General features: G+C 39.5%; 1 protein-coding gene across 1 annotated transcript in view; it reads left to right on the top strand.

The window, feature by feature from the left end:
- Positions 1-15,944, top strand: part of ESPN (espin) — a 223,353-nt gene that overhangs the window by 189,009 nt on the left and 18,400 nt on the right. Inside the window, exons 11-12 of the mRNA XM_063436450.1 lie at positions 10,262-10,407; positions 11,307-11,585. Of these exons, the coding sequence (XP_063292520.1) occupies positions 10,262-10,407; positions 11,307-11,585 (425 nt within the window). The remainder of the gene's footprint in view (positions 1-10,261; positions 10,408-11,306; positions 11,586-15,944) is intronic.

Genomic DNA, 15,944 nt, shown 5'->3' with positions numbered 1-15,944 from the left:
CGTTCTCCACTGCGCAGGCAAGGCGTAAAGTCCCTTCGCTCATGACAGGCGACTCCAGAGAGCAGATATAGTGAAAAAAGAAGAAGGGTCCAGCTTCAGCCGTCCGAAACATGTGTCGTCCTGTTAGAGAATGTCGGCAGCTCTGTCTGAGTCTGCTACCATCCTGAGCCGTACTCCAGCGGTAGGACGTGACCCGACTTTGGTGTCTGTGTAGGAGTTGGGGCACACCAGGTACCTCCATAGAGACTCGTAGGTCTCCTTGACGGTAGTTGAAAAAGTGGGTTAGTGCGAATCCAAAACAAGACGGCTCCCGTGAGGAATATATAGAGTATAGATGGAAGGCCCACCATCTGCGAACCCTGTTCACCAGGTATGTGCTCCGAGGAGATGGGGCAGTACTGCCATCTTATCCCAAGATCGTAATGACCGGGGAACTCAAGACAACCGGGGTTTCCGGTCATGCCATGCGAACCATGCATACGGTTTACCTTCAGACCGGGTAGTAGGCCTTCTCTAGTCTTGTTACCCGAGCAAGGCAGTGCCCGTCTGCTCCATGAAGGTGTCCGTATCTGTCATCTTGATATGAGAGAAACTGTCTGCGCAGTTTGTTCGTAATGGTCTGGGTATCCAAAACTGAAAGCACTTCTCAGTCTTATGTGGTACAGAATATACCAAACCCTGTACTCTCGTACTACCTGAGGCTCATCCATTAGCCATACCATCTCCAGGAGTGTGTGTAAATAAGTGGGAGTCTCCCCCTGTATACCTCTGTGGGTATTTCTCGCGTGTGGTACAGAGGTCCGGATCTAGTCGATCCATTACCGGAGATAAAATAGAGGGATCCAGTCTAAATATGTATATCTTGCATGACCAGGCCGTCCTCCATAACGAAATCAGTAGCACCTACGTCAGATCTAATTGAATGCAGGAGGGACGCCCCTCTATGTAGTCATCGATGTCTTGTGTGATGAGCAAATGGTCGGCACTGTAGAGTGTCGAGTGTATGAGAGAGCCGCGCTCTCTACATATGTGATCGATTAACGTGATAGCGTCCGGCTGATAGCCTGAGCGGGCCGCGCCCATTAATAACCAAACGGTCCAGTCTACCTCCGTGACCGGTTCTCACTATGAGAATGTGTCCTCCAAACATGTCCTCTGTATCCAGCACAATATCTGGCCGAGGTTGAGGGAGGGCTGCGCCCTCTAATAACAAATCAGTGTCCGGTCCTGTATCTGAGAGTGGTTCGCTCTCTGTACCTGAAAATAAAGTATCCCTGGATCGAGATGACGGAGGGCCGCACCCTCCTGTGGTCCAAACTAGAGTCCCAAGAGACTCAGGGTGACCAATTGTAGGGTACACCAAAATACTAATATCAGCATAAGGCTGATGGCAATCTAGGGAAAAACAACAATGAGAAAGAAAACTACCAACTGACCGCCCGGATCCCGTGCGCGCGCGCGGGGTCCAGGATGACCGTTGGTAGCCTGAGGAAAGCTGGAGACGTTCTCCGCAATCCACAAGCGCCCGGGAGGTCGGAAGAGGTCAAGTCAGGCCTCTCGACGACCCGAGCGAAAGGAAAAAGAAGTCCCGAAAAACGAAAAAATAACGTAGATAAGAGAAAAATACGTAAATTCTATCTCAGATAGAAGGCAAATAGCAGGCCGGAAGGTAAGACAGGTAAGCCCCACTGAACAGAGCCAGGAGCTAACCTAACGCAGGAAAAAACTACCGATACCTCTAAGGATACCGGGAAGCAGATACGGAGGTAGATGTAAAAGACAAGGAAAACACTGCGTTCTCCTGTAGGTGTCTGAGCATCGATCCTTGCCTGTGCGAAGTCCTCCTTGGAGATGTATGACCGGGTCCTGATGAGAAACCCTGTCCTTCAGGCATGAGGTTTAGGGCCTTCACCCTACCCACCATATTCAGATGGCCGTACACAGGTGTCCTCTTGGGTAGTATGGCGAAGGTGCTTGTCTGGACACCTGCCAATATCCCTGTCACTGGTGGGCACTGGCATTTCCTCAGTGACATTCCCCCAGGTCTGCGGCCTAAAAGGGGTTCGGCACCAATAGAGTAGGCCCGTCAGAAGGGCACAGGCCCAGCAGGCCAAACGAATGGACACGGGATAGTTGGCCAAGCAAATTGGCACGGACATAGCAGGCCATACAGATAGGCACCGACATAGCAGGCCATACAGATAAGCACCGACATAGCAGGCCATACAGATAGGCACCGACATAGCAGGCCATACGGATAGGCACCGACATAGCAGGCCATACGGATAGGCACCGACATAGCAGGCCATACGGATAGGCACCGACATAGCAGGCCATACGGATAGGCACCGACATAGCAGGCCATGCAGATAGGCACCGACATACCAGGCCATGCAGATAGGCACCGACATAGCAGGCCATGCAGATAGGCACCGACATAGCAGGCCATGCAGATAGGCACCGACATAGCAAGCCGTTTAAATGGGCACAGACACAGCAGGCCTTTAAATGGGCACAGACATAGCAGGCCGTTCTTATGGGCACAGACATAGCAGGCCGTTCTTATGAGCACAGACATAGCAGGCCGTTCTTATGGGCACAGACATAGCAGGCCGTTCTTATGGGCACAGACATAGCAGGCCGTTCTTATGGGCACAGACATAGCAGGCCGTTCTTATGGGCACAGACATAGCAGGCCGTTCTTATGGGCACAGACATAGCAGGCCGTTCTTATGGGCACAGACATAGCAGGCCGTTCTTATGGGCACAGACATAGCAGGCCGTTCTTATGGGCACAGACATAGCAGGCCGTTCTTATGGGCACAGACATAGCAGGCCAATCCTGGGTTGTGTATTATTATTATGACATTATTATTAATATGTTATTTATATAGCGCAATCCAATTCCGCAGCGCTTTACAATGGGTATTGAATGAGTAATGGGGACCTCTGAGTTGGGTAGAGTTCCCAACAAATCGTAGATCCTCAGAGCATTCTGTGACATAGGGCCCCCAGACTCCAACCCTTTAGACAGCATAATACTGTGATAATAACATATAACTGGGACTAGTAGTCCCTAAATGCCCAGCAGGCAATAGCGGTATCACAATTGTAATAGGTATAAACTGAAAATGTTCCAGTGAAAACTGCGTCCATAGAAACGTGACGTAGTGAGCAATACGTAACTGGGCATGCGCATGGGCATGCAGACCAGTCAGATTTCTACATCCATAGTATGCATCATCAGCATGCTGCCAGAAGGTTATATTACCCATGGTATAACATCAGGAATAGGGCAAAAATAATAGTCCAATTCTACAAGTCACAGAATCTGATGGAATTGAATCAGTGTCAGCATAGACTGGTCTCCCATACCAGTTTGAGCCATAGCCAGGTCTGCTTAGCTTTGTAGATATGCCATGTACAGAGCATAGCATGCTAGAGGAGTCTCCTCTCTGACTCCAGAGATGGATAGGCACTTATCTACTGACTATAAGCCTATTCACCAAATAACACTTGTTACTCGGCAATAAGCAGGTATCCCCTATTTGTAATAGAAACAAAAACCAACTGGTTAGCAGAAAAACTAATTCTGCTTATCCTTGAGCTCACTGGCAGACTGGCTCTGTATGCATAATGTTACAGAGCCAGAATGCCAGAATGCCAGAGAGGAGAACACTGCGGTCCGGCTGGAGGGGGGGATGTGAGTAGGTGCACCCCCCTCTCGCCGGTCGGCTGCACGTGGCTCCAAAGAAGCCGGCCGCGGCGAGGCGGCCACGTGTGTGAGCTGACCCGGCCGCCGGGTACTCGCATCTGACCGCGAGTAACCCCGGGCGCCGGCATGCTCACACTGGAGCTCGGGGAGACAGAAAAGGCAGCCAAACGGCTAGTCTCCTGCCTCCCCGGGCAGAGCGCCCGTAGCCCGCGGGGGCTGATAGGAGGGCGCTAGGGAGTGGGGGGGGGGAAGGGAAGAGGGGCAAAACCAAAAGGATCCCCAGGAAACCCCCCTAAAGGAAACATCCCCAAAAACAGGGGGAGCAATGAGGAAAAAAACGGGCAGAAGCCCAAAGCCACTAAAAAAACAAACTGTAAAATATATAAATAATAAATATAAAAATACAGTATATATACATATATAAACAAGAAACATATGACTAAATCTAAAAACCTTAAATATATAAAAGGAAAATAATTATAAAAATATATAATAAATAACTAAATACAGAAATAAACATAAAATATATAAAAGGAAAATAATATAATATATAACTAAATACAGTATATACATATAAAATATATAAAAATAAATACACAATATGATAACTGAATAATATAAATATAAATCATAAATAAGTCAAAATAAATCCCAAAGCCACCCACTAGAAGCAGGAGGCAGTGGTACTCTGACCTGTACTGTCTGCAGAGCAGCAAAGAAAGAGGAAATGATGCATGGGGAGGGGAGTTTTATAGTACCTAACTTTTTTCTGATTGGTTGTTTTTCTGTGCTGCTGTGGAGTTCTAGTAAAGAGAGACTTAAGCAAATACGAAGCCTCCTGTCATGTTATAAAATTAGTGACTGGCATTAACATTCCTCCTCTCAATTTGTGTCCTTACCATGGGGTTTAACCTCTTAGTGACCAGACCACCATTTTTCTATTTTCTTACCGTTAAGGACCAGGGCTGTTTTTACATTTCTGCGATGTTTGTGTTTAGCTGTAATTTTCCTCTCATTCATTTGCTGTGCCCACACATATTATATACTGTTTTTCTCGCTATTAAATGATCTTTCTAAAGATACCATTATTTTCATCATATAATATAACTTACTATAAAAATTTATAAAATATGATGAAAAAATAAACAAAAAATTATTTTTTCTAACTTTGACCCCCAGAATCTGTTACGCATCTACAACCGCCAAAAAACACCAATGCTAAATAGTTTCTAAATTTTGTCCTCAGTTTAGAAATACCCAATGTTAACATGTTCTTACCATTGTTTTGCAAGTTATAGGGCTATAAATACAAGTAGGACATTGCTGTTTCAAAATATATATATTTTAAAAATTTATCAATAGTGAAATTGTAACACTGTTACCTGTCATAAATCTCTAAATCACATCTCACATGTACATATTTTTATAAAGTAGACAACCTAGGGTATTTAATATGGGGCATGTCCAGTCTTTTTTAGTAGCCACTTAGTTACAAACACTGGCCAGAGTTAGCATTTATATTTGTTTGTGTGTTAAAAATGCAAAAAACAAATATGAACGCTGACTTTGGCCAGTGTTTGTGACTAAGTGGCTACTAAAAAAGAATGAACATACCCCATTTGCAATACCTTGGGTTGTCTTCTTTTGCAAATGGTATGCCATCATGGGGGTAATTCTCATTCCTGGGCTACCATACGCTCTCCAAGGCAACATAACCAATCTGGCAAATTTCAATTTGAAAAAAACAGAAAATCAAGCCTTATATTTGACCCTGTAACTTTCAAAAACACTATAAAACCTGTACATGGGGATACTTTTATACTCAGAGACTTCGCTGAATACAAATACTAGTTTACAAAACAGTAAAATGTATCACAAAAATAATATCAGTGAAAGTGTTGTTTGTGTGTGAAAAAATGCCCCAAAAAATAATTTTCTCTGACAATATCATCTCTGTGATAGGTTTTACTGTTTTGAAACACTAATATTTGTGTTCAGCGAAGTCTCCAAAGTAAAACAGTACCCCCCATGTACAGGTTTTAGGGTGTCATGGAAAGTGGCAGGGTTAAAAACAGTGCTAGCAAGACTTTTGGCCTGGGTTGTCAGGCAGGTCCCTTACATTGAAATCCATAAAATTACTTAATTATGTAAAAATATTGCATAAATATGCACGTAGAATTTAAATATGTATACAGATTTATATATTTTAAGTCTATGTGTAAATTTATTAAATTATTTATGCAATAATGTATATGATATATATACATATATTTTGTATTATTTTGTATTTATTTATATATATATATATATACATATGTATATATATATATATATATATATATATATATATATATATAAATATTGTAAAACTTATTTTTACATTTTATTATTTATTTGTATTTACTTATTTATATTTTATAATATATATATATACACAATATTATAATTATATATATATATATATATATATATATACACACACACACACGTGTAATTTAATTATAAGTGTATTTTTATATTAATATAAAAATACTCTTAGTATGACATTATATATAAGATACATATACATATTATATATACACACACATATATATATATATATATAATATAATATGTGTATAATAAAAAATGTATATATTTTTTTTTTACAGACCCAGGGAGACTGCCTGTCAGTTTAGGCAGTCCCCTTGCAGGCAGTACTATGGATTCATATTGCGGGGGCCTAATTTGCCAAAGGGAGACTGTCAAGAGAGGTATTACAGGATTCCTCAATATTGAGGCATCGCTGCAATACCCTTAGAGCCCTTAGAGCGACCTAGTACGTCCGCTTTCCTTAAGAGGTTAAACAAGATTTGTTCCTGAATGGAGTAACCGTTTACTCTAGAGTTTAGATGATGGATTACAAATTTAATGTTTTAAAGATTATTAAAAAATTAAAACTGATTCAGAGAATAATTGTATATATATTTGCATCACTGAAAAAAGAAATTTCTGTTATTCTTTTGAAAGCATGCTCTAAATAATTTACTAAACTATTACAAGAGCAATTGTTAGCACATTTATTAAAAAATGAATAAAATAACACTATCCACAGCTCAGTTATCACAATGGGATAGTCCCTTGGATTAACTCTACAATTATAAGGGTTACTGTATATACTCGTGTATAAGTCAAAAAACTTTAGTCGCAAACTTCATTTTAAAACGCAGATTCGACTTATCCATGGTTCAGTGCTAGTTTCAATATAATTTTGACTCCCGAACACCATTCTCCTAGCTGTTCGGGAAGTCAAACAGGCAGGGGTTCAAGTTTCAGCAGGGTTCGCTGGCTTTCCTAGCCGACTCAGAGGTCCATGCTTTCGACGACTATGTACTGCTGCCTGCGTTCGGGAGACAAGATTGTTTGGACATGTGCGTTTGTATATACGAATGGTGGCCAACCAGGGAATGCTGTTTGTGGTTAACAGCCAGGGGTGGTCGGTGATTATGAGGTGTTAAAAAGGGGGACCACGCATAGTCTGTTCGGTAACCGAACAGAAAGGGAACAATTCCATTTGAATGCAGTACTGTAACCAAACAGAAGGGGAACAATTCCATTTGAATGCGGTACCCTTGACTTATCCACGAGTCATAGCATATTTCACAATTGCTGGTCAAAAAACTGCACTCGACTTATAGACGGGTATATACGGTAATCTAGAACCATGATTTGTGATGCGTTAAAAGCCAAGTTCAAAATCAAGGTCAAAACAACCAAGTTGAACTGTTCCAAATACTTGAATTCTGGAAATTGGAACTTACTGTTTTGTCAATAAACCCTCAATAGATTATTTGCAGTACACACAGATATAGAAACTAATATCTCTACAAGTCGTAGTAAGCCAGCTGTGCCAATAATTCCCTTTGTTATTGAAATAAATACCTGTGACATCGTGCTGAGCCTAACGTCAAACAATGTCGCTGGTTACTAAAAATAATCATCTTTCTAACGCAATACTTTATTTCTAGACTTTATAATCATCTTTCTAATGCAATACTTTGTTTCTAGACTTGGTCCAGCCAAACATTTTGTCCCGAAAATAAAAATTTATTGGGACTGATGAATTTTGGCTATAAGTCAGCTCAGTTCTGCAGAATTGCTGTATATAAAAAATTATTTGGAAAATGAATCCGAAAAAACAAAAAGAGGGACTGTGAATTGGCAAATCAACATATATATGTATATATTTTGCAGTACACTGATAGGTGCACTTTCCAGCTATTTGAAAAATAGGAGGAGTTGTAAAAAAAACAAAAAAAACTATATATATTATATAAATTATTAAATTTGTGCACAACAAGAAAATTCAGCTCGGAGTAACCATTCTTTCTAAAAATCGAAAATTTCATCCATAAGTCGGTTGAGCTTGACAGAATTTTGGTACTGAAAAAACGATTCTAGAAGCGAATAAAACCACCCAAACGGGAGTGAAAATGGGCCAATCACTGCACTGCAAAATAAATCTACCTACAATAATATTGTGCATATATTTGCAATACACTCATAGGAGCATTTTACCACCAATTGGTTCACAGGCCAAGTGAGAAAATGTAACCAATAGGTTCCTTGGTTGGAATCACAAATTAAAACACACATGTGCTGCCTTTGCGTAGCTCGTTTGGTTTGTGATTGGGTACATTTCGGCTCAGAGTTTAGGAATTTGACCGATCACCCGATCGGCCCAAACTCGGATGAATTGCAGTTTGGAATAAAATAGGTCTCCAATTCTAGTTACTTCATACTAAGAATAAAATAAACAAGGTGCTTCTAAAAATATATATCAGTACATAAAACAATAAACAAAAAAAGATTTAAAAATAATTAAAAAAGAAAGCAGCACATTTACTGTGTGTTAACCCAAAACACTCCAAATACAATAAAAAAAAAAATAACAGGTGCGCTGTATTTTATCAACTAAAGTGCATTTGCAAGAGATAAGGCTGTAATATTGCAGCATAACATATAAAATACCAATACGCAGCCTCACTCAAATAAAGGGACAAAGTGTGTGCTGACAATCAGCATATATGTGCAAAAGATTGTATTAAAAAGTGCAGTCTAAAAACAACAAACACTCAAAGTGATTTAGTGCATATAAATAGTAGCAACGTACACTAAAACATCGATAAGGTGAAATTACAGCTCCATATGGGGAACATAAAAATGAAACAAAATAGCATATAGTATAATATTGTAAAAAAAAAAGTAGCCAAACTGCAAAAGAAACATAGTGCAGAAAAGTCTGCTCTAACTGTAATGGCCGAAAACATAGACTTCCACTGTAGCCAATGTAGATAGATAAACACCGTCTTTATTTCCAATATTAAAACTAAAACAATCTGCTGTAGGTAAAATATCATCGGATCCCTTATGGTAACAGTCCGTTCTAGAATAAGTGTGACTGCCGGCTTCTCTATGCTTCGTGTGGTACACACCTCGGAGCTGGCTGTACCCTCGATCGGGGTACTTCTGGGAAGCGGAGTTTGCGTGATGACGACTAGGAGTAGATCTTGTATGCTCAGGGGGAAATGCAAATCTCCCCTGTGATGTAACAAAGGTGAGGGTTTGGCATATAGTTGCAGCAATAATGAATAAGGAAATACCTCCAGTTGTGGACTTTATATAATCACATGTATGCTAGACTTACAACCAGTCCTACTTCCTGACTGGCCTTATGCACAGAATGATGCTAACGTGCTTTTTCATGGCTTATCACAATACAAGCGCATTTAATCTACACAAACTGTGTGTTTTTAGTAATTTGTTCCTGGTGTCCCCAGAAGAGGGATGCCAAAGAACAAAATAGCAGGACAGTCAAACACCTGCACACGGGACTGTTAGAATTCTGTAACATAGAGAGATCTACCTACATCATGTTATGAGGATTTTACTGATCAATGGTTTGTGCCTGCTGTGGCATTTTAGTTGAAAGACTTTGCTAAGGGGTAAGTAATACCCAAACAGAAGCCATATTGAACTGAGCTGAATGAATGGACCCAAGTGCCACCATTGGACAGTGCATGGTGGAGACATAGTGCCATTAAAATAAATCTAATGGGCTTGGAGCTCACATCCCATCACAGAAAGCAGAGTATTACTAAACTACAAAATGGGATCCTGGTCTATAGACGACCTTTATTAAAATGTCATGCTACTAGAAATGGACTAAAAAAACGAATGACCATAGTTTACCAAAAACAATACTATTTTTTTTTTTTTTTTTATGATCATAGTTAAATGGCCAACAACATATCTCTGGATTGTATTACTGTATTTTCACAGTGATAAAATATCTCCAGTGCAGTATTAAAAATTCCACAAAAATGTATATTTACTTTACAGAATAAAATGTATAGTGCACTACTAAAACTTATAATACAGTCGTTCGGTTTTCATGCTGTTTTTATTTATTCAATATATTTTACTGTATTTAATTTGTATTTTATTTTTACTAAATATCAGTAAACAACAATAAAATAATTTGGGAATATTAATTTGTTCCTATAGGTACCAAGTCATTCAACATGATGTCCCCAACAGGTGACAACTCAGAACTTTTGGCAGAGATTAAAGCTGGAAAAAGTTTAAAACCCACTCCACAAAGCAAAGGGCTCACTACAATTTTCTCGGGAAGTGGGCAACATGGAACAAATGTACGTATGATGATTTACATCCAACATTCTAAATTTATGGTTACTTTTCATAACAACACACAATATTGAAAATATATTTTTAATAATGTGCAAATGTTTGTGAATTCTTGATTATTGCACGATTTAGGTGAATATATCTATATCTAACCTGCCAGTACTTCTGAAGAAATAACACAATCATTAGGATAGATTATTTTATGCAGAACATCCTCACCCAGCAGTCCAGCAGTAAGGAAACACTATAGTCACCAAAGCAACTTTAGCTTAATGAAGCCTAAAACCATGGATTTGCTTGGCCCCATTCACCATCCCTAAGGGAAGAATGAAGAGAAGAGTCCAACCTGGTAACCTGCTTAAGGCCTTAATCCTTCTCTGTTTAGTGCCCAACTAAATAACTGTTGGAATAATAATTTCAATTGTGCCTTTGTCTCGGTCCCAAACTGCTGCACTACTAAACTCCAAGTAAACCCCTTGTTAAGAACCTATTACTGACTTGAAATCTATGTCTCCTTGCCTATTCTTTTGTTTTAACCCCATGTTATAGACAATTTGACAATATAACATTATTGAGCTGAAGATCTCCTAGAAAAAGTCCTACATTTCGTTGAATGTAGCAGTCTATGGCTCTACAGTCCTTTTACTTAAACACTTTGCATGCGTACTTTACTTTGTATGGATAAACCATATATAGATCAAGCATAGTGAATAGGTAGATGAAATTTATTAGCATTGATCTCTTCCTGATTAGAAATAAAAACCACACATTCTCAAAATCTTCACCACTTTTCTGGTTCAATTAAATGACCTAAAAACGCCACCCAAAGAGCAAAACTGCATTGTTTGTTTTTCTCCTAAATTAGTCAAGTGATACAAGGTATTATTTTTTTTGTCCAATCAAGGCTGAAGTTCAGAGTCCATCAACACCTCCTCCCTTATCTCCTGCAAGCTCCCCAGTAAACACAAATCATCCGCCCAGCAAGGGGGCAGCAAAATCTAGTGAACCTTTGCTTAATGGAAACACCACGCCACCTGTACCTATCCAGACCGCACAGATTGATATTGAGTCACTAATACCAACCCACGACGAGCAGGGAAGGTCTATACCGGAGTGGAAACGGCAAGTTATGGTGAGAAAGTTGCAACTGAAAATTCAAGAAGAAGAAGAGAAGAAACGCAAGGTAAATAAACCAAAATGCTTGCAAACCAAGTTGTGATTTGAAGTGGTTTTGTTTCTGTGTTACTTGCAGTGCAACTTGAAACATATCTGTGTGAACTATGTTTTCTTCTCTGACAATAACTATGCATTCACTGGTCTGACCTTAAACTGCAAAAACGCAAGAAATAACAGAGATTGGTATTTCACAACCCCCATACCCCATAATATGTTTAATTGTGTATTCAAGATAGATGCCATAGTCCATCTTTGTTGGGTGCATACATTCTAAGCTAGCAGTTTAATATTTCCAATTTGCTTCTTAATTGATCCATTAGTTTCCTCCCATTGCTCTTTAACTGTCTGGACTCATTTTCCCATTTTCGATTTTCCTACCCCCATCTTGTCCTTCTAAGGTGAGCCTGTCATGGCAAATACAATTTAGGATTACAGTATAAAAAAATAAATCGGCACTCCAGAATTGTCCCACTTGAGCATTTTAGTTTGGAAACACACTGCAACCTTTCAACCCTCACTGGGACTTTGAAAATCAACAGACAGTGTATCACAGTGCAATTTATACCCCGCATACAAGGTTAAATAAAACAGAAATTAACCCCTTAAGGACAGAGGCAATTTATGAACCAAAACCTAGAATTTGAGCTACATGTTTATTCCATTGTATTTTAAAGGACCACTCTAGGCACCCAGACCACTTCAGCTTAATGAAGTGGTCTGGGTGCCAGGTCCCTCTAGGATTAACCCTTTTTTTTTATAAACATAGCAGTTTCAGAGAAACTGCTATGTTTATAATAGGGTTAATCCAGCCTCCAAATCCTCTAGTGGCTGTCTCACTGACAGCCGCTAGAGGCGCTTGCGTGATTCTCACTGTGAAAATCACAGTGAGAGCGCGCAAGCGTCCATAGGAAAGCATTATAAATGCTTTCCTATGAGACGGGCTGAATGCGCGCGCAGCTCTTGCCGCGCATGCGCATTCAGCCGAAAGGGAGGATCGGAGGCGGAAAAGAGGAGGAGAGCTCCCCGCCTGGCGCTGGAATAAAGGTAAGTTTTAACCCTTTACTCTCCCCAGAGCCCGGCGGGAAGGGGTCCCTGAGGGTGGGGGCACCCTCAGGGCACTATAGTGCCAGAAAACGAGTATGTTTTCCTGGCACTATAGTGGTCCTTTAAGGATTTATCTTTTAGTGCTCCCACACATATTATATATTGGGGTTTTTATTTAATGGCAGGAAGGGCCTCTTTTTAATTTCCTATATGTATAACTATCACAACCTTAAGTGAGAATTAAATGTTAAAAAATGTTTTATAATAAATTGCACACATCCAGGACAACTAAACAAAAAGAGCTCATAATAGATATACATAGCAGTCTTGATTGCTAAATGCCTCATATATCTAGGATATAAATATTTTTTTTTGATAGTTTTTTTTTCTGTCTTTTATCTTTTATATGCATCTCAAATCAAGTTTTTTTTTTATCAAGTTACATGGGGTACGTTTGCCCCACATACGTACTTTATATCTAATTTGTTTAGCGCTCCCCTTATAGGTATAGGCTCTCACTTACACCGGTTTATAGCCAGTTGTCTGTTGAAATAAGCCAAATCCCCATATAGCATGGAAGATTCATCTATTGACAACTCCCCTAAATAGCACTAAATCTCCAGAAAACCTACCCCTATGTTAGACATCGTTTCTGTTGCAGGGAAGTTCTGTTATAATTTGATTTAGTTATTTTGAAATTAATCTCACAACAACATCAATTTGAAAATGGCAGGAATCCATTCAGGTCAATTTGGTCAGCATTCAGCTGTTAGTAAGTATAGTTAGCTACAGAAGAATGTAAAAAGCTAAATGTGCCAATGAAATTATCGGAATTTGCAAAAAAGCTAATTCAATGTTAGACCCTTTTTGCCAGAATATGAAATACGATTTCCTCTACACTCTCTGCTTTCCAGCTTGTTAGCAAGAGCATAGCCAAAAAATAATTGCATTGTTTTCCCATCTCTCTTCCTGATGGCATATAGCAAAAAGACAAATACAGAGTACCACCCACAAGCAATACGGCACTTAGAATCTTTCAATATGTGTTTTGCTGTGGATTCTTCCTGCACAGTGTAGATAGGCGAGAATTCAAAGTGTATTCAAGGTGAATGTCAAATTCCAGGCCAGAGTATCTCAACTGAAATCATAGCTGACTTACAGACTTTTCATGTAATTAGAGTCTAACAGGGTTATTGAATAAAGTAAAAAAATGCAAAGTGAACTTCAAATTCAAACCCAAAAAAGCAGAACATGAATAATAGCTGGCTATATTGGCCTTACATTTGAAATTCACTCTAAAGTCTCACTTTTAGTAAATAACCCTCTATATGTACCCGAAGGTGAACTTACTGTTCATGTGATTTGTAGATGACTGATTTGCTTTCAAAATAGTGGTTGGGTTCACTTTGTTTACGTACTGCATTAGTTCCTGCACACAGGAGAGACAGACAGATTGTCCATAGTTTTTAGAATATCCTAGTGTTTTATTCTGCCGGTTATACAGGTGAATGGTTTTTACCTCTGTTGTTCAATCTGATACTTTTTTTCTATATTACATCCTGGTGTTCAGTAATCTAACAGACTAATTGGTTTAGCTCGGACTGCTGCTCTGTCGACTTTCTTGTTTGTCCTATTATTATTGTTAGCATTTAAAAAAGTCCACCTTTATAATGAGGTTATTTAATGAAAAGTAATTGGCAGACAAAAATAATGTTGACAGTCACTTTTGTGTATGTAACAGTTTCTTATTCCCTCAACCCCAGCAAATTCTCATCCCCAACTAGCACTGCATAAACAAAGTGATTTAACCCCTAAATGACAGAGGATTGGGCACCAAAACTGCTTCATTAAGCTAAAGTTGTTTTGGTGCCTATAGTGTCCATTTAAGGATACTAGTTTAGGGAGATGTTTAGTAGATATCTTTAGAAAGGCCAATTTCAATCAATTTCTATTAATAATGCTGACTCCTACTTAGAGGTGTTCAATATATTGATTAGGTACCACTCACTTAAATAGCATAATGCAGCAGATCTTGGTACATTAAATTAGGTATTCTTTTAGAAATTATATATACATATATCATCTTTACATAACAACCAAAGAATCCAACTTGTCACTAAGACAAAACTAATACAGATAGCAATTAGCTACTATAAAACTACACTGTGTTAGAATCAACAATAAATATAGCCTACTCTGAATGTCAACTTATTGACACACAGACATGGGGTGATAGATAACAAGCACACTTCAGTCGACAGAGGACTTCAATTCGATAAGGTTACAAGGTTTATTGGAATAGGTTTATTTTTGTAGCTATAATTGTAATCCAGGATGTAAAATGAGTCGAAGGAGAAAGAGACGTCAGACATATCTGCTAGAACACATGAAGGGGTTAGAATGTGTTTACTGATCTAGTAATATTTTTTTTTTTTTTTTTAAATGATAACACAAACCATAGCTAATTTATTTAACTATCAGCTACTGCATAAAACTTCAGTAGGTACAGTGTTGCTTTAATGCATGATATAGATTGTGCATTTGATTTAAAGGGATTCTCCAGTGCCAGGAAAACATTTGTTTTCCTGGCACTGCTGGACCCTCTAGTGCCCCTCTACCTCCCACCCCCCCATCCTAAGTTGCTGAAGGGGTTAAAACCCCTTCAGTGACTTCCCAGAGTCGGCGTTGGGTCAGGCTCCGCCTACGCTTCTCCCTCGCCGACGTCAGCTGGTGGGTGAGACCTACTGCGCACGCGCGGCCATCGGCAGGGGGGACCTAATGTGCGTGTGCGGCCATTAGACCTCCCCATAGGAAAGAATTATACAATGCTTTCCTATAGGGATTTCTGCGACGCTGGAGGTCCTCACATAGGTTTTCGTGTTCTATGAACATGGAAGTCTCCTCTAGTGGCTGTCTAGTAGACAGCCACTAGAGGTGGAGTTAACCCTGCAATGTAATTATTGCAGTTTTACACTTGCAGGGTTAAGGGTAGTGGGAGTTGGCACCCAGACCACTCCAATGGGCAGAAGTGGTCTGGGTGCCTGGAGTGTCCCTTTAAAAAACAAAAAACAAAAAAAAACACAAAAACCTAAAAAAAATATACTTCCTATTGCAGCATTCGGCAATAAGTTCTGTTTAAACTGATATAAGCTAGATAAAGCTGATGCCTGACAGGTAAGTCCTGGCTTTTGCATTGTCACAAACCCCTCCTTATGTAACGTAGGCAAACCTGTTGCCTAGTTAATAGCAGCTGAACTGTGCCTGCTAACAACTTACAGATATGGTTTTGTGAGTGGAGCTATAGACACAACTGTGGCTCTGG

The sequence above is a fragment of the Pelobates fuscus genome, chromosome 11, assembly GCF_036172605.1.
Source record: "Pelobates fuscus isolate aPelFus1 chromosome 11, aPelFus1.pri, whole genome shotgun sequence".
NCBI classification, from domain to species: Eukaryota; Metazoa; Chordata; class Amphibia; order Anura; family Pelobatidae; genus Pelobates; species Pelobates fuscus.
This window is presented reverse-complemented; position numbering and strand designations above follow the sequence as displayed.